At 30.6% G+C, this 19,771-nt stretch overlaps 1 protein-coding gene across 2 annotated transcripts; it reads left to right on the forward strand.

The window, feature by feature from the left end:
- The first annotated feature begins 2,799 nt into the window (after positions 1-2,799).
- On the forward strand, positions 2,800-19,590 carry LOC107441407 (receptor expression-enhancing protein 5). Of its 2 annotated transcripts, XM_043054212.2 has the most exons (5): positions 2,802-3,109; positions 8,503-8,596; positions 10,555-10,690; positions 13,932-14,079; positions 19,441-19,590. In XM_043054212.2, the coding sequence occupies exons 1-5, from the start codon at positions 2,947-2,949 to the stop codon at positions 19,455-19,457; spliced, it is 558 nt and encodes a 185-aa protein (XP_042910146.1). In that variant the 5' UTR covers positions 2,802-2,946; the 3' UTR covers positions 19,458-19,590. The 2 variants fall into 2 exon arrangements, with proteins under 2 accessions (XP_042910147.1, XP_042910146.1); XM_043054213.2 differs by lacking the exon at positions 10,555-10,690 and having other exon boundaries at positions 2,800-3,109.
- The last annotated feature ends 181 nt before the right edge of the window (positions 19,591-19,771 follow it).

Genomic DNA, 19,771 nt, shown 5'->3' on the forward strand with positions numbered 1-19,771 from the left:
TTTTATTGTAACAACTGGAAAACGAACACATTATTTCTTTCTTGCTCATTATATCTACTATTTTTCATCCCATTATTTCGAGCAAAATCTTTTTAAATAAAATACAGTTCTTTTTATAACCTTAAAAAATATAGTGCTTTTGATATGCAAGCAAATCTTCCTCTCACATTCTATTTTATTATTTGTGACAACAAAACATAATTACTTTAAATTATGGCAAAGTCATCGACTCTATTCTCCAAACGGAGAAATTAAAAAAAGCCTATTTTTTCTAAATAAAAAAGATTGTGAAAAGTGAGTTAAGATAACCTATACTACCTGCAGAGTTCGTTAACGGACTTTAATTATTAAAATTAAAGACACAACAGCCTATTGTGGGCTAGGGAATCACAGAGTAGCCTCTCCAGTTTCATGACAAACAAACGTTGCCGAATTTACTTTTCAGGCAAGATGGCAATCAGAAAAGTCAGGACAAAGTCAGGAAGGTATAAAGAAAAGTCTGAATAATTTCCACACAGAATACTCTTAATAAAATAGAGCAGGAAGATAAACAAATAAAAAATTTATGATTTGCAAAACTAAATAACTTCCAATAAAGTTATTATTAATAACTGCTTCCGATTTCATCAAAGTTAATAATCTAAAATTTTATTAATATAATTATATTTATTTTATTATTTTTATATTGTGTCAACTTGGTTGCTTAGTAACGAAGAAACACTAGGTGCATCAGCTCTCTTGTGCATCACTTATAATGTTTGGCTATTTTCGGGTGACTACGCCAAATATATATAGCTTCCTACCATAATCTGTGGCTCAATTTTTTTGAAATTTTGCCTATCTCCTACGTATTGAAGTTCAGGAATCCAAATGCGCAAAAAAATTGTATGTTTATTCGGAGAAAGTACGTTTTTGCGTCTGATTTCGTAACTTGATAAGATATATCTAATTACTCGCATGGTCACCCTCTTGAACCGAGAGTACGTGAAAATTAAAACGAAAGTTATTCAGGGTGATTTCTTTTTTATTTCGCGTGTGGTGGAGTTTAAAATAATATTCTGAGCCTATTAATAAATCGATTGAATTTATACCTTTCGAAAGACGTTAAACACTTATTCTAAATCTTTAAGAAGCTACTATATTTTCTAATTATGCGGTGGAAAAGATGCCCTTATCTCTACCGAGGTGAGACACCATTGTACACCGCCACAATGAACTTTCTTTCGCCTCACTCAGACAAAAGCATTGCAGGCAACAAAGTGGACATTAGTTAAGCGTCCATGTTCAAGTGACTTACGCCTGGTGCGAGGGGGCGCGGGTTCGAACCCCGGCCGTGGTCTACTTTAAAAAAAATTTCTTTTTTTCTCTTTTGTTTATTTTACATTTTATTATTTATTTAATGTGTTTTTTGATATATTAAAGGATCCTTTATGTAAAAAAAATGATTTTTTTTTTCGAAAAATTTCAAGTAATGCTTAAAAATTGGAAAAATCCCGGAAAATTAGTTTATTTATATTATATACCAGAGGTATTTTCTTCTACTCGGCTTGGAGAAGACATGNTTTTTACATTTTATTATTTATTTAATGTGTTTTTCGATATATTAAAGGATCCTTTATGTAAAAAAAATGATTTTTTTTTCGAAAAATTTCAAGTAATGCTTAAAAACTGGAAAAATCCCGGAAAATTAGTTTATTTATATTATATACCAGAGGTATTTTCTTCTACCCGGCTTGGAGAAGACATGTAAGTTCCTTCACCGATTTTGGACAGGTAGTATACCCCTTAATTCGGCGATTCAACTTGTCCCAGAAGTTCTCGATAGGATTCAGGTCTGGGCTCTGGGCTGGCCAGTTCATTCGATTAACCCCATTGGCACCATACAAAGCCTTGGTGACCCTCGCAACATGATAGCTGGCTTTGTCGTCCTGGAAATAACAGCGGTCCACCCCGTAAAACTGCCACAGCGTAGGAAGCACATTGTCGTCCAAAATAGTGCAGTAGGCATCGGCGTTGAGCTTGCCATAAATGGAGACCAAGGGTCTCAGTCCATACCTGGAGTAACACCCCCAAACCATAATTCCATCTATGCCAAACTTGACTGTTTGCACAACTGGCAGGAGACGATCTCCAGGCATACGCCTGACCCAGACTCTGCTATCCGAACGGTAGAGCGTGAACCTTGATTCGTCGCTCCAAAGAACAGCTTTTCACTGATCTACGGTCCAATTTCGATGTGTTTTGCACCACATTAACCGAACAATGTGGTCGTACTTTGTAATCAAAGGCTTATGGACAGCAGCACGACCATGAAAACCAAGCAGATGTGCTTCCTTACCGATGGTATTAATTTAAACAAGACTCCCAGATGCCTGTTGAAACTCCTGGAGTATGTGGGGGATCGGCTGAGTGCGTTTTTTTCCGAATTTCTCTGGACAAACCCGTCAGTCTCTATCTCCCAGTTTTGTTGGTCTTCCAACTCGGGGCACATTCCAACTCTCACCGCTTACCTACCACTTCTTAATCACATTGGCCACTGTCGAATTTTGGGTAATTCAGCTCGCTAGATATGTCCCTTAGGGATCGGCCATTTTTGTGATACCTGACAATTATACCTTTTTCGAAATCAGAGAGCTCCGAACTGCGTTGCATCTTGCATGGGACTAATGCCGATGTTATTCCCTACACGATATGTACCGGCGGAGGGCGTGACGTCTCTCAGGACCATAGGTGTCCAAATAATTATTGGTAGAAGCTAGGAGAGCTATAAGCTGCAAACTGCATAAAGCTCCAAAACTGATCGCCAGTGATCATTATCATCAAAATTCAAATCTTGTTAATTAGTAGTTCTTATGTAGTAGTTCAATTTTCCAAATACTTTTTTTGCTTTGAAACTTCTTAATTTATATTTTGTATTCGCGATTATTTCCAGAGTCTAAATTATTCATGGCAGTCAACAATTTCTACGATTCATTAAATCTGCAAACTGTGGAAGGCACTGAAACTTTTATAAAATTGGAAAAAAAGTTGCGTGATAATCATTGGTATAAGCCTATGTTGGACCAAGCAGAAGTCTCTCTAAATGTGAACCGAGTCTATCTTGTTTTGGGTAATGATTTATGTATATAAGCAGTCGAACTCGCTTATGACGAACACATTTGCTCGTTATCGAGTGCGGATTCGTGGAAAAAAATTATAAACTCTCATAAACAGTTACTAAATTTTAAAATATAATGTTTGCTTTATTTCTGCACAATACAAAGAAAGTTTTCTTTTCTATTGTCTGTTTATTGTAATATTGTTTTTCGGATCCACTTATACCCCTGCTTTTAAAAAAAAATATTTTAGTATTCTCCAAAACCATTGTATTGGATTCAATTCGAAAGGTAGATTCATTTATTGAAGGTCCCGTTTGATCATCGCTTTCATTATTTTTTTCATGTTTATATTGGGATTGGAGTATGTTCTTACTTTCTCTTGTCTATTGAGAAGCAATTAAAGTTTGTGAAAGTTCGCTTTAAAATTTCTAATGAACCTGTAATCTATTGGCTGAAAAACACTTGTAGAATTTAGTAGACAGGATGCTAAGTGTTCTTAAAAGGTGCTTATTTTCGTTTTTTTAAACCCTTAAAAGTACTTATTTATTGGGTGTTTTGTGTGCCTAATCATTTTAATTAATAACAGTGCTTAATTTTCAAAATGAGATTTCTATGTCGATTTTTGCTACAAATTATGCAAAAAGACTGCTCACATTGTTCTATTAAAGGTTTTCACAATTCATTCAACCTCAATTAATTTTGGCTTAGCGTACGAAGACTTCAATGTTTTGATTAAACACTCGTGGGTTCACAGCTACACACATATTAAGCTGGATTCGGTCGTAAGTATTTTTGTCGTCTCTTGTGAAATTCTGCTTCGCTTTGTAAGAGATTTTCAGGCTCCCCGATTCCATCCAACTGAGCATTGAAAAGTTTATTTTTCTTGTTAATTTCATTGTTGATGAAGCGCCTTTGTCACTGGCAAGCTAATGGCCATGCGATAAATCAGTACCATGTACTAGATTACTACTTATGGATCCTCAAACTTGACAAGGTGATCATTCAATAATTATGTATTTTCATGTGGATACCCAGAAAAAGTTTCCCTTTTATTCATTAAATTTGAGAATTAATTTAGAGTTTTAAGCATAATCTTAAGCGTCCACTAATTCAGGGTTGCCGCAGGCTACTAAAATGCAACTATTTTCGGTAAAAGGCAACTTTCTTTTACCTGAAAAGGCTAAAGAAGCAACAATTTATTATTTTTTTAAAGACTTTTCTGTACTAGTGATGCTTTCTTTAGCATAAATTGGATTGAAAACCTAGAGCCCGCGGGAGCTTCTGAACGCACTGAATTTTTTTCTCCAAAAAATAAATTTTTAATTGTAAATTTGTGTTATCACTTTTTAATTCGTTCAATTTGCACAGATTCTATTGTAAGTCTATTTGGTTTCTCAATCACCTTTTCAATTGGTGCAAAATTCCCATGATATTAAAAAACCCAATTTTTAATAGGACATTAAGATGCATGAATTTCAAATTTGAGTAATCACTTTTCATTATATATGTATTGTTTAATGGCGGGCACTTGGGTCTATTTTCCATTGGTCTCATAAATGCCAGAATTGCTACTCTCTTATCATTACCCAGTGAGCACCTATGGCTAAACCACGGCGCTGGAGTAGCGTTGCCACAACCACAAACCCGTTTATAGGGCGGGTCACAATCACACAGAAGAAAGGACATAGAACACTAAAAGGGAAACTTTTTTTAAAAAAAAGTATATGTTTTTTTTATGAAAAAGTTTTTTTTACTTTTTGAATGAATTCTTGTAAAAGCATTTAATTTCTGCAAATATACTACTAATTTTTTTTATATAAAAATTTAGTGCCACCAACTTAACTAAATGGATCATGGTATATGACAATTTAGTCATTTATTAAAATTTTAATCCTATTTCTAAGGATATTTTGTTTTTATTTAGGCAACTATTTTCATAGTTTTCGGCAACTATTTTCATGCTTTAGAAAACTAAAAGAAACTATTTTTTTCTGAGGCAACCCTACTAATGGCATAAAATTTTTAAAAACTCTTATTCTACTTTATTACTTTTTTTTTCAATTATTGTATTAATTTTAAAAAAATTTGTACTCTTAAGTTGTTCTATGAGAACTTTATAATATTTAGAGGCAAGATAAAGTGAGGGACTTTCAATGTTTTAAAATGCCACAAAATATCTTATGTTTAGTAAAAAGATTTTTCATTCCAAAAAAATATGTTATATAATTTACCATATAATTTTACTTCTATAATAACAGGGGTTTGTCCAGGCCAAATTTACTACCGTTTAACGGTACCTTCACAAATTCCACTTACGGAAAAACGGTAATTTCACAAAATACTTTTTTCTTAAAATTGTATTTTTGTATCTCGTAAGAAACGATAAATCCATATTTTTGTGTTGATTTTTTAATATAATTTTTAATTTTCACAAATTATGTCTAAATTTTCACAAAATAGGTACCTCTCAGAAAAACCTAGACACATTCCTGATTAATTATGTATATTTTATATGGTTAAAATATATATTATACCATATAATGATTTACTTCTGATAAAAATGTTTAGCTTCAATACTCATTGTATTTACATGTCAAAAGTACTTAAATTTTTGTTAAATCATTTCATTAAAGTAATCCTTAACCAGGTAACAAATAATAATAAACATTTTTAGGGGTCATTTGTAATATGAATTTCTTAGTTTGCTTAATTCTTAACATATCTTTATAAATTCAGTACTGGTCAATAATATTAATCATGTCAATATTTTGTTGAATATGCTTTTTTAGATAACTTTTATTTTAATATAAAAAATGCACTCAATAAAAATTTTAAATAATAGTTAATTTAATTATGATTTTATATTATTTTTTTTTACTTAAATAAAGTAATAATTATTATTTAAAAAATAGAATAAGCCATTCAATATTGAATATATTTAAAATTTTGTATAAATTGTTTTTACAGTGGCTGATATAATCGAGAAAAAAGTTCTTTGTCAGATACTAGAAGTTATTTTTTGATGATCATGTCAAGTCTTTGGAAATTATTTTATGTTTTATTAATGTATTTACAAAGATCTTTCACCAATAGGAAGAAGAAGGAAAAATTTATTAGTGCACATATCCTAATTGTAAGGTTAGGATTTTGATGTCAAAAATTGGTTTTGGATTTGATACATCAAAGACTGTATAAATCTGACAAAAACCTGAAACAAGTTACTTTATTAACGTTGGGGACATTTTACTACACATTAAATCCTGCACAATACTTGCATTTTATACAGCTATAATTATGATTTATATACCCGGGATAATTCACAATCACTGTTTCTGGGGTAAATAAAGATCACCTAAGTTTTTTTTTTAAATGAATATGTTTTTTAAATTTGAGAATTGGACAAAAATCCTTGGAACACTTTACTTAAGCACAACTACATTTTGTGGGGTCAGTAGTTAGTGACATTCTCAACCTTCATCTATGAAAAGGTACCCCCTGTCTGGAATAGAGTTTACCTGTCTTATATACTAGTGAATTGGAATTACATTTTTTTAGTGGTAGATACACTTCAGTACTCCCCCACCAGAATTATATCTGTGATAGAACTCGATGAACGGATAGGAATAGTGAATTCATTGTTGTTTCGTGAGAAGCCAGGAGAGCTGTATTGAGATCACCAGACTTTTGAGTGCTGATCGTATGAGTTGTATTAAGTTCACGGTCGAGGTCGCTCATGTGTTGCCATTAGCAGTGTATACGTTGTGTGTGGTCGAGACTGAGTAACAACTGTCAACTTTTCACTGTGGACCATCCATCGAAGTAGGCGTGCTCAAATAGAAGTGGCCGTTGCTGTCAAAGTAGGCATGTTATTATCAAAGTGGGAGTCTCTGTCAAGGTAGGCATGTTCACATCAAATCTGGGTCACCAATTTGGGGACAGTAGTTATCGACAATGCCAACCGTTATTTATGTAAAGGTACCCCAACATAGAATCTAGTTAATGTGTGTTATATACAAGTAAATTGTAATTATATTTTTGCAGTGGTAGATACACTAAATATTTATTTAATAATAATTTTCTAACAAAATCTTTCAAACTGCTTTCTATATTTACCATTTCGAAGATGGGTTTCTGAATATTCTGCAAAGATTATTTTGAGTCACTTTTCCTAAATAGTCTTTGATTATTTGTTTCCATCAAATGTTGTCCCTTACAGAGGGTAATTTCTTCTTATAAATAGTTAACTGGGGCTAGTTAGAGAACTTCGATCCTTGACTCTATGACTCTGCTTAGAGACCTACAGAGTACATGACGCATCGTAAAATCTGTCCTGTGGTCGTTGAGCAGTTATCATGGGTACCTGGAGAAAGTTTCCCTTCAGATCTATGTCTAAATTAAGAAAGTGGCTATCACAGGATTGTGATGGTGTGTCGACGGATCATCCCCAGGAATGTTTCCAAGACCGTCGTCACTAGCCCATTGGGCAGTTCTTGTGTGAGGTAAATAAATAGATAGCTTATAAATATAATTGTTGTTTTATCTTAAATGACTGTTTATATTTGTTAATTGTAAATAAGACAAATGTGATCTGATTTGCACCATTTCTAGTCTGTCTTATCTCCCTTGTATCTCAATTTTACGTGTGTACATTAGTTATAAATTAGCCTAATAAATAGGGTGAGAAAATACAAGCCTAAATAAGATTGGAAGCAAACTTATTGAATCTCTTTCAATGATTAAACATATCTTTTTCATTTAATGAAGAACACCTCAAAAGTGTCGGAATTATTTCTGCTGAACATGAGTTTGCCTAAAATGAAACTAAAAGAAATTCTGTAAATTTTGTAATCAAAAATGAGGAAAGTGGGTAGTGTTTTTTAAAAAGTGCTTATTTTTGTTTTTTAAAAGCTCTTACAGGTGCTTTTTTTCTTTGGGTGTTTTTAAAAAGTGCCTAATTTTCCCTTTTCCAGAGTGAGTTTTTTTTACCATGTTGATTTTCTCCACGAATTATGCAAGAAGACATTGTTCTACTCAACATTTTCATAATTAATGCAATCCCATTCTATTTCAACGTAGCATATATGAAATTGGCACACATTACATTGATTTGCAATACTATTGGTGAAAAAAGCGATTATCTAAATGCAGGATTCAAATATTACGCGTAAATTTCTGTAAAAAAAGTAAAGTTTTTTACGTTTCAAAAGAAAAATCTTTCTGCTAGAAATCTTTTAAGTTCTTCTGCAACAAAGTTGATAACTTTGGCTGTTAGTGAAACTGGGTGGATGATATGTGAAAACCCATTCCTCCAAACCATCTATCAAGTATTTCATCGCTCATTAGTTTGACTATTGTATATGATTATTCGAGATTGTCTGAATTAATTAAATTTCTTTTTATACAGGAGCATCATCAGTGTTCTTGGTTGGATTATTGCTTCAACACGGTGTTTCATTAATCATGAGTGGATTTGGCTTCATCTATCCTCTTTATCAAACGTAATATCTGTCTAAGGTTTTATTATAAACAAAGCAACATATACTTAGTGGCACGTGAAATGCAAATTTGATAATCTAATACTTAAAAGAAAATAGGATGTATTTTCATTATAACCTAGAACTTACTTTTTATATTTTCATTTATACGTTTTAAAACATTGCACATCATGCTTACACATGAGCAAACAATAGTAATGCACATGAACAAATAATATTGTACCAAACTACAATACTTGTATTTTAAATGTCATATCAGCAGATGTCACATTTTAATTTCATTAATTATCAATTTGACAGATTTCATTGCTTAGAACTGAATATCTCATTGTTTGAGGGACTGTTAAGTAAGTTAATAAATTTGTTTCTCTTTCCCTTCCCTTTTCAAAAATTGAATCGTAGATTTAATTAAAGATTAAATTTAATTAATTTTGATTTAACTAATTTTTAATTATAAATTAAATTTAATTAATTTTTTTTCAAATTTAATGAGTTTTTTTTTTTAAATTTTATAACTTTTTTAAATATTCTATTCTTTTAAAAAGTGCTTATTTTTGATTTACATTTTTTAAAAGTCCTTGAAGGTGTTTTTTTTATTCGGATTTTGTAAAAAGTGCTTCAATTTCTACCTTTTAAAAAAAGATTTTTTCTTCGACACGTCGATTGTCGTTCTAAATCACAAAAAATGCATGATTTTCGCAATTTTCTGCGCACTATATATCGAAATTAGCTATTTTTAGTGTGATTATGTAAAGTTTTTGAATTTTATTGATTTTCTGCTTATAACTTAAGAACTTTAAACCAAAGAAAATAATAATTTTTATGACTGCATAGATCCTAATTAAGATTTTTTTTTTTTTTGGAAAGTGATTAAAAAATTTTTTTGAGTGCTTGAAAAGTACTTAAAATCTGCTACTAATTGTTTGTTGAAAAATTTGCCACCCTGTCTATTTCTACTAATATATATTATACCCAGACCTATATTTGTTTGTGTAATTTTTATCCTAACTATCTTGGCAACCTATCTGGAAAGGTCACCAACAAGTTTAAGGGTACATCAGAGTATGAAAGCTCTCTCTAGGACCGAAATAATAAGTGGTGTCACCATTGTGATATGAGGGAAAAAATTGGAGCATCAAAACAGGTATGGAAGAGTGCATGCACTGACAAGTATAAGAGTTTTAAAGAAAGCAAAAGGATAAACCGAAATACTTTCAGAATCCTTATTTAAGTATGTTAATCCATGTTGATATTGTTAAGCAAACGTAATATTTTTACATTAAAAGATCAAAGTAAAAATCTTTCAGCCACAGGGCTGTTTAACAATAAGTCTTTTAAAAATAACTCCAATTTAAACAGATTTAAGATAGTACCGAAACATTTAAAATGGATCACATTTAATTTTTTTTTTTAAATTTTCATTTATTGTAATTTTATAGAGAATTTTAGAATTTGCATATATTATTTAAGTATTCATAATACTTAATATTATTTGATTTTTAACATTAGCATGCCATTTGTAATGGATAATTCAATGTGTATTTTCAGTAGTATCTATATTCAGTTGTATTAATAAAATTTTATTGTTATTTTGATGGTTCTTAATATAATTATAAAATGTAAGTTTTTCTAAACTCTTTAACGTAAAATATTAAAAAATTTATTATTTTGATTTTTAAAAAAATTTAAATATTTATTTTTTGCTTATTTAAAAATTGTGTAGAAAGTAGCTCGAAAATGAATACTAATATTTAAACTGGATTGAAATGATAAAACTTCCTTCCACGAGTTTCGTCACCTACTTGCCGTAGGTACAATAATCTCCCACTACTTTTCATCAAGGAGTAAAAATATTCTTTTACTAAATGATCCTTCATTAAGGAAAAATAATTGTTTAATGAACTATTTATCATCTGAAATCTTCCTTTACTGTATGTTAAAAAGCATTTTGAATGTTTTAGATTTGTAGCCTTAGAAAAACCAAATCCTTTAGTTGAGAAGAAGTGGTTGATATACTGGCTCATTCATGCTGCTTTGAATTTTGCTGAAACATTCATTTTCTTCCTTCACTGGCTTCCAGGATATTGGATATTCAAGGTGTGTGAACAAAAACAAATTTATAATTTACAGCTTTTTTTCTGAATTCTGATCGAAAATTGAACCGCATGTTATACGAAAGAATCTTTTTCTCTACGTAGGTAATGGGGGAATAGTTTGCTGGCACCAGTTGTGATGTAACCGGATGCCACCCTAAAAAGGGGTGTGCCGCCTCGATCAGGGTTTAGTTTATACTGCATCTCATTCCCCAGTGAATGAAAAGAAAAAAAAAAGATGCAGCTTTGATATCTGTACACACCCGTTTTTGAAATTGTTTTTTATCGCCAAGTTCAGCACCAGCTGATAATCTAGTTTCAATTTGTAGGTTGGAAAAATTGTAAACAGAAAGTTCCAGGTGGCGATTGTGAAAGTAGATTGCCATGTTATGTGTGCGATGTAAAATCAGATTTGTTATTGCACAAATAGGATAGAGTTGTTTGGTTAAGTAAAGAAAGATTCCTTGAAGTTTTGGTTTGATACGTAATATTTTTTGTGGAATTATGTGATTAAAATTTTGGTTTAGGAATTAATTTTCTGTCACATTACATTTTGTAATTGCTTTTGGATTTAAACTTGTTGATGTGAAGAGTGGTATTTTTGTTATGTTGATTTGAGTCATTTATGAGGCGAAATTGCAATGGTTGCAGGCTAAGTTTTCTGCGGAAACTGTTCTTGCAGTTCCTGGTTATCCTAATAGTGTGTAAAGTTATTCATGTGCAAATAAAAATGAGTTTTAGATTAATTGTGGCTGTTATTTGAAGATTTATGCTGGGTTAATTTTTGACTTAAAAAATAGCTGGGCACTAGAAGCGCACTATTTCCTCCTAAAAGAAGAAATGTTCACAAATATTTACATAGCTTTTTATAACACCCAAAATATATAAAGTTCTAAATTTTACCATTACTTTTTTTTAAAAGAATTAGTCAGGCTTCGCCATTGTCCTGTATATTTTTTGGGGGGGGGGATATCCTATGTGGGGAGAGAGAGTAATTATCGAACTTGTCAACCTTCATCTATGAAAAGGTAGAATTGGGTTAACATATCTTATATACTAGTGAATTGAAATTGCATTTTTGTAGTGATAGATACACTTCAGTACTCTCCCACCAGAATTTTATCTGTCGATGAATGGATACGACTAGTGAATTCATTGCTGTTTTTGTGAGAAGCTGTAATAAAATTACTGTACTGATCGTGAGAGCTGTATTAAGTTCACAATCGTTATCGCTCCTATGTTGCCATTAGCAATCTAGTGTATACAGACCAACGTTGTGTGTGAATAAGTACCCCAAGAATCGTTAACATGTCTTATATACTAGTGAATTGGAATTGTGTTTTTGTAGTGGTAGATATACTACATCCAATATTTAAAAAAAGTGATTTATCCTATATTTTTGTGGGATAAGGAAAGGATTCAGCCAAATTCTACTGATTGGGATGGATTAATTTTCATTTTTCACCCACCCTGAAAATAGCCTGCTATTTTACTAGGATGGTTCTTCTCTCATATTTGATAGGTACAGGGTATCTGCGCACCTGGAAAGTCATGAATTTTGGTATTGAACAAAATTTGTCGCCATGGTTTTTGCTATTTTTTTAAAAAATATCATAGAAAGTCATGGACTTTGGTCACTGAAAAATCTAATTTTTAAAATTGAATTTACCCCCCACTCCTCAATTTCATTGTTTTCGGAATATCTGAATTTGCAATAAAGTCCCCCCTCACAATCATATTTTATTAAAATATAAAATGTTTTTATCATGTTCTTTCAAAAAATGAAAGAAGGAACATCATTTCTAGATCAAATTATCTTTCAAACTTCTGTGATTTAAAAATTTTATTATTTTTTATTTTGTCAATTTAAAATTCTAGGTGAAGCAAGCCAGTCATTGCCGAATTTTTTTTAAAATTCCGAAATAAGAACAGAAAAATCAGGAGTGTTTCTTTCTTTCTGATGAATACGAAAAGTATCTTTAGAATATAATTCTTCAGAGAAAAAAAAATTATTTGCTTTTGTATTTTTTTCCCAGCTATTTTATTGCTTCAACTCTTTCTTTACTCTGTTTTTAAGATCTATAAATATGAAGATGCAGAGTATAGCAGTTTTCGGTTGTACCTATCATTTCAATTAATGTTATAATAATGTTTTTTTAAATTTACTGTTGTGTTATTGTTGGAGAAAATAGTAACTTTGTTAAGTCATGAATTTGAAAATCTAAAATGTAACAGATACATTTTGTCTTTAAGAATTCATGACTGCAGACACCTTTTTAGAATTTCTTGATATGGTTTAATACAAAGCTGTATGAGAGAGAATAAACAAACAAAGGTTGTTATTTTCAATATAGTTTATTCTTGTAGTGTCAAGAGAACATTTATTAACATATAAAGAAAAATCATTTAATATTATCTCCAACAAAAAAGATTTTTACTTTTTGAAAAACAATAATATATCCATCAAAATAAATTTTAAATTAAATACCTGTATATATTTTCCAAAGAAAATTGAACTTGTAACAGAAATAGTGTCATTAGGTAAGGGTCTGTTTAGAAGAAATTAGGGTCCCTTAACGGTTTCTTCACAAAATATCTTTTCATAAAAACGGGCCCTTCACAAAATACTTTAATTTAAAAATGGACCCTTCACAAAATAATTTATCTTTTAATCGGACCCTTCACAAATTTGTTTATCTTCATTGTTATTTTGTTAATCGAATAAACCTTTCCCAGGAATCTTCCTTTATTCGTCCGAAATGAATATTCTGCTTTCAGCAGTATAGGCTAAATACCAAATATTTGTATGTTGCATCTCTAATTTAGAAGCAGCAATTGTTGTTTATTTTTTAAAATTCAATTTTTATAATTATAATTTTACAGTGTTGAGCATAATCTTGAATGTCTTTACAATTCAAAAACTCTTCAAAGAGGTTTTTTGCAATAACAGGACCCTAGTTGAAAGAATGTGACTTAACGTTTATTTTATATTCACAAATTACTAGTAATTTTTTCACAATTTTACAAAATATCTGGACAGTCCCCTGTTAGTGTTTTTTGGGTTTTTTAAGAGTCTTTTTTTTTTTTAAATTTTATTTATGGATCTCATTTATCACAGATATGCTCCCAAAGAAAATCTTTTTTTTTTCTTGATTAACTTGTTGTCCTTTCATATTTTAAACTGTCAGCCTGAACAGAAAGTCACTGATGTGGTTTCATGCCTAATAAATTTGTCTTCTTCACAGTGTGGCTTCTTGTATTGGTGTTATGCACCTCAGGAGAGAAATGGCTCTGACATTGTCTACGACTATGCAATTCGACCCTTCTTCCGTACAACAAACGAGGAACACCAGAAGACTGCGCCACATTCCATTTACACAGACAGCCTGGAAGGTAAATTTCTTTCTTCTATGGAATATCTATTGATTTATTAAAATAATTTTTACTTATGGACATTTATTATACATTATTGATACACCCAAATTATATTTTCATGTTTGCAAAACTATGCTTTTCTGACCATGTGCAACCACAATTTATATTAGTTTTTCTAACGTCAGATTTTTAATTCAAACCTCATCAAGCTACAAATTAACGGTGGTCCATCGGTTAAAGACCTCTGAAATTTGATTTGCACCCCCTTAAAATAACTATTGATGGTCTTTTGGACTAGCTATAAAAAGATTTTTTTATTTTTATAAAAAGATATTTTAGATTTTGTTATGGAATAGAATATTACACATTATGCAATGCACAATCTCTCTATTGTAATTTTTTGTTTTAATTAACTCTATTATCTTTTTTTAAAGAAGTTTAACAGCAACATGCACAATGTGTACAGACTGGTATTATTTTCTAGTAACTGGTTCTTCAAACCTGTGACTTAATTTTTCCTAATAATAAAATATCAACTTATATTGAAACAACAGACAACATTTTCATTTTGTGCTAACCAATCTTTTAGCCCAAACATAAATATTTACGGCACTCTTGCAAAATCATCTATGTAAGGCAGTGTTTCCCAAAGTGTGGTACGCGTATCCCCAGGGGTACGGGAACAGTTTAGAGGGGGTACGCATTTTTATGCAAAGTATCTTGCAGCAAGCGAAAATTTCAAAAAAGTTTATTTAAAAATAAATCTAGCAATGAAAATTTACGATTACATATTTTTCTATTGGCTATTTTTTGCAGAGAGGCATTGTTAATATTTAATCTTTAGTGGTATCAACAGACAGTTGTGATTTTTGACTCTTGTGCAATTTTTTTATAGTAAAAAATACATAAATTTTTTTTATTAATGGTACACAGCGTTACGAAAAATTTAGAAAGGGTACACAAAAATCATAAGTTTGAGAAACACTGATGTAAGGGATCTTCACTACAGAGCTTCCCTTCCATTGGAACATTTATTCATTTTGAAGATACATGCTTAATTTATATTGATATGACATGTAATGATACAATTTTCACCCTTCATTAACTCCAATTCAATTGAATTTATTTATTTTTTTAAAATAATATAAACAGAATAAGTATGTTCTTTTGAAACGTGAAGTGGCTTTAATGCAACCGGGTGTTTTGTATCTCTGTAAACAATTATTCTTTTCTTTAGATTGATTTTTTTGTTGTTAGAACTGTAAGTCAATCTGTATGCAATCTATTCCAGTTATTGTATCATTGAAGATCGTATCAAATGACAAATTTTAAATAAATAGCATGTTACTTTTATAATTGCTGTAATAGTTATGGTTAACATATGAAGAAAGTGTTTGTAATCTATTAAAAAAGGAAAAAGGCTTAAGATCCAATTTTTCATTAAGGTCAATGCTTAATTTGACAACTTTCAATAATTTTTTTCTTTTAAATATTATAAATGTATCACTAATATAAAATTAGCCAAAGAAATTTCAGCAGGTTTTTTGTTTCCTGCTAAATATGGATTCTGTCTGCCCAAGTTTTCTAAGGTGCATTTTAACCTTTCACATGGTGCGTAGCGTATTTAAAAAGTGCTTAATGGTGCTTATTTTCGATTTTTGAAAGCCCTTAAAGGTGCTTTTTTATGGGGTGTTTTTAAAAACTGCTTAATTTTCCCTTTTCGAAAATGAGAATTTTTTTTTCTTTTCCATGTCGATGTTCGGCACGTATAATGCAAAAGCGTGGTTTTCAAATTGTTCTGTTCAACGTTTTCACAAATCATTCAAACACGATGTATTTCGGCATACTGTCGTTCCTTAGCGTATGAAAGCATCCATCATTTTACATGTTTGATGAAATGCTTCCGGGTTCGGGTGTGCATATACTGAGCTGGATTCAGTGAGAATTATTCATGCACTCTCGTGTGCAACTCGGCTGCATTTTGCAAGAGATTCTCAATTTCCAGCTTCATTTTCCTCACTCTGAAATTGAACCGAAAATCTCTAATCTTTTTAGGGTGGCTAATGTAGTCCAGAAAGAGTTCTTTGTCGGAAACTAGGTATTTTACCATGATCATGTAAAGGCTTTGAAAATTATATTTCATTTTGTTTTTGTATATAGTACTTAAAAATATTTTTGACTGCTTAAAAAGTACTTAAAAGGTGCTTATTTTTTGTTAAAAGATTTAGCTACGCATTATGTTTTAGTAACTGCTTAGTAAGATTAAAACATTATCTTCTACTAATGTGGCTGAAATTATTCATCCCCCTTGTAATGAGAGTTTATAAATGGGAGAAACATTCATGGGGGGTTGTAAATCACATATATTTTGACTGCTTACTTTTTTTTCTTCCCAACACATTGAAGAGTCAATATTTTTTTTCTAAATATATTAACATTTACTCTAAAAAACAAGCATGAATCTTATAAAGTTGACCAGTTGACAGTTTGACCATCTTCTAATTTATTTTCTTAGAGATCTTCATTTATCACACTATGTTCTGCAGCATTTGCATTGCTTCCCGGGTTTTCATGGTCAGTAACGTAACTGCAAAAAAAATCCTCTTCTCCAAATACCAGTCTGTTTAATGGGAAAATGCCAGGTTTTTTAAATCCTGACATTNAAAATCTCTAATCTTTTTAGGGTGGCTAATGTAGTCCAGAAAGAGTTCTTTGTCGGAAACTAGGTATTTTACCATGATCATGTAAAGGCTTTGAAAATTATATTTCATTTTGTTTTTGTATATAGTGCTTAAAAATATTTTTGAGTGCTTAAAAAGTAATTAAAAGGTGCTTATTTTTTGTTAAAAGATTTAGCTATGCATCATGTTTTAGTAACTGCTTAGTAAGATGAAAACATTATCTTCTACTAATGTGACTGAAATTATTCATCCCCCTTGTAATGAGAGTTTATAAATGGGAGAAACGTTCATGGGGGGTTGTAAATCACATATATTTTGACTGCTTACTTTTTTTTTCCTAACACATTGAAGAGTCAGTATTTTTTTTCTAAATATATTAACATTTACTCTAAAAAACAAGCATGCATTTTATAAATTATTTCAAATTTTTATTAATTAAAAAAGAATTGTGTAAATAAACTGCTACAAAAGAAATGCATACATTTCTTTAATGTATATAACATTGTTTGAAGTTTTATTCCTGTTTTAAAATTATAAACACATTTATTTTAATAAAGTTAAAAAGCGCAGCTTTTAAAATAGTTTGAAATAAGATGTTGATAAAACAATGTATGTTTTTTTACATTTTGAAAGTTAATTTCATTCATCGGATTAAAAAGTGAGAGCAAATGTTAATTTTTATTATTGTTTATTTATTTGAAGTGTTTTTCCCCTACCATATTCTTGCAAAATTTTAATACAGATATTCTAAGAAACAGAAGTTATATTCAAGTCATTAATATTTTTATTAGATAAATTTAATTATCAAATATTGTTTCTTGGACAGAATTAGTTAAATTTAATGATAGTTATTTAATCACTAGTTAAATTTAATGATAGTTATTTAATCACTTTTAATAGGCGGGATTTCCCTGTATAAATATTTTGTACAAAGGACATATTATTTATGTTATTTAGTTTTCATACTTGCATTCTATTATTGAAATGTTCATTTTTTTAATAAAACATACAGGCGAGTAGGGCAAAGTTATGCAACTAATACTTATCAGATTATGTATGTATAACAGTTGCTGTGTATATTATTCTAATAAATTTTTCATTTAACCTAATAAAAATTCATTGGTCTATTTGCTGTCTGTACCACATTAAAAATAAATATCTTTAAGATGGTACACATTTTGTGTCGTGCCGACACTGCTTAAGATTTGATACATTTAATTTTCAGTTTCTATAATTAAAACATTGGTCATGGAAAACTACAGCAGCAAAATTTATTTCTAAGGAAAAAATCATATTACGGGGTTCCCACGGTCCCTAAAAACTGCAAGTCCTTCAGTTTCCAGCATCACTATACGTGATTAAAAAAAAATTCAGTCTTACAAAAATATTTAAAACAAAAAATGTTTCTTTTATAACCTAGAATGAGACTATACATGGAGAGTAGAGGAGAGACAAAAAGAGATGTGTGTGAGGGGAGGAAAGCATACCCTTTCATTAGTATATTCTTCCTTTTGCCTAAAATGATGCTCTATGAGGAAAGTGAAGCATTCTAAAAGTAAAAAATAGTGTGGACAAGGGGATACTGCACATGGGATCCTGTTTTTTTTTAGGGGGGGGGGGGGAGAGTTCTAAAGTAGAAGACTCACACTGACCTTCAAAATATCATTGTAAATGTTCTCTCATTGTTCCATAAACAATATATATATTTTTTTTAAAGAAAAATCTTCCATAAAAATCCAACCTAAAATTTTTTTTACATACCGCAGTAAGTTCAGAGTTCAAAATGCTAACTTAGTTGTTCTCTTAATGGTTATTTAAAATAAATGGCTTTTTTCTGTCTAAAAGTAAAAGTAGATAAGTGGTAGAAATGAATGAAGTATTTTACAATAATAAAAAAAGGGAATTTTTCACGATCTATTTCGGCGCACCATTTTGTCAGAAACTAGTTATTTTATCATGATCTTGTAAAGTCTTTGCAAATCATTTTGCATTTCGTAAATGTATATAGTGCTTAAAAATATTTTTGAGTGCTTAAAAGGTGCTTATATTTTATTGAAAAATTTGGTTATGCACCCTGAGATGTTACGCTGATTTATAAACACAAAATTATTCAATTATAGTGTCTTTATAGTTATTTTTCTGTTTTTATGTATTTTAAAACCCAGAAGAGTTAAAAAAATATAATTGTTTTTATTTTTGGAATTCGTTATTCACATGCATGTTCCAAATATTTGCCTTATTTAAAATATAAATCTCAAATGAAAATAGGCAATGAAATAATATCTTCACAAAAATTTCCTCAAAACATTTATAAAATCAAGGTGGTCACTCACCTGGAATACAGGGCCGTAACTACGCCGGGGCACCGCCCCGACGGTCAAGGGGGCCCCATATGAAGAGACCACATCATGTTTTTACAAAATAAAGTACTCTAATTATATATAGGTAGGCAAGAAATTGTGTTAAGATAGAGTTGATGAAAATTTTCATTTTTGTAATTGCGTACCTACTATAACATAAAGGGAAGGGTGAAAAACTGTAAAACACCTTTTCGCGAATTACTTCCCTTTCTCAAAAGAACAAACACGCTTTGTAGAGAAGAGGAAAGGCCACAGCTGNTTTCAAGTAATCTATTTGTTGAGCCTAACAATGCATAAATAATTTTGATGTCAGTAACATATTTATTCATAATTTATAGCACTGTCCAGTTCTTGAGTATCCTCATCATATCATTGCCAAAGAATGTTCATCTAAAGAAGGCTTCAGAATTGTATTTTACACTTGAATTGTGTGTCGTTTTCTCAAAATGTGTTCGTGAATTGAAATAAAATAATGATTTTGTGAAGAATTTTGTCATATTTTATAAACACACTAGTTCTAATTTTATGACTTCATTCTAGAAAGGATTATGTGAATGCATTCTATGGAAGAGCATTTGGAGAAAGGATCCTTGAGGGGCAAATTTAAGGATGAGAGGAACGTCATTATAAGTGATCACAGGGTTGCCGCTCCATAGGGAATTTAAAAAT

The sequence above is a fragment of the Parasteatoda tepidariorum genome, chromosome 6 (assembly GCF_043381705.1).
Source record: "Parasteatoda tepidariorum isolate YZ-2023 chromosome 6, CAS_Ptep_4.0, whole genome shotgun sequence".
In the NCBI taxonomy this organism is placed as follows: domain Eukaryota; kingdom Metazoa; phylum Arthropoda; class Arachnida; order Araneae; family Theridiidae; genus Parasteatoda; species Parasteatoda tepidariorum.

Bases quoted from the DNA above. Each gene is read 5' to 3' on its own strand.
- LOC107441407 (XM_043054212.2), top strand. From the start codon at position 2,947: ATGGCAGTCAACAATTTCTACGATTCATTAAATCTGCAAACTGTGGAA. The intron at 8,597-10,554 runs GTAATATCTGTC...TGAATGTTTTAG, and splicing joins ATCTATCCTCTTTATCAAAC to ATTTGTAGCCTTAGAAAAAC. The intron at 10,691-13,931 runs GTGTGTGAACAA...TCTTCTTCACAG, and splicing joins CAGGATATTGGATATTCAAG to TGTGGCTTCTTGTATTGGTG.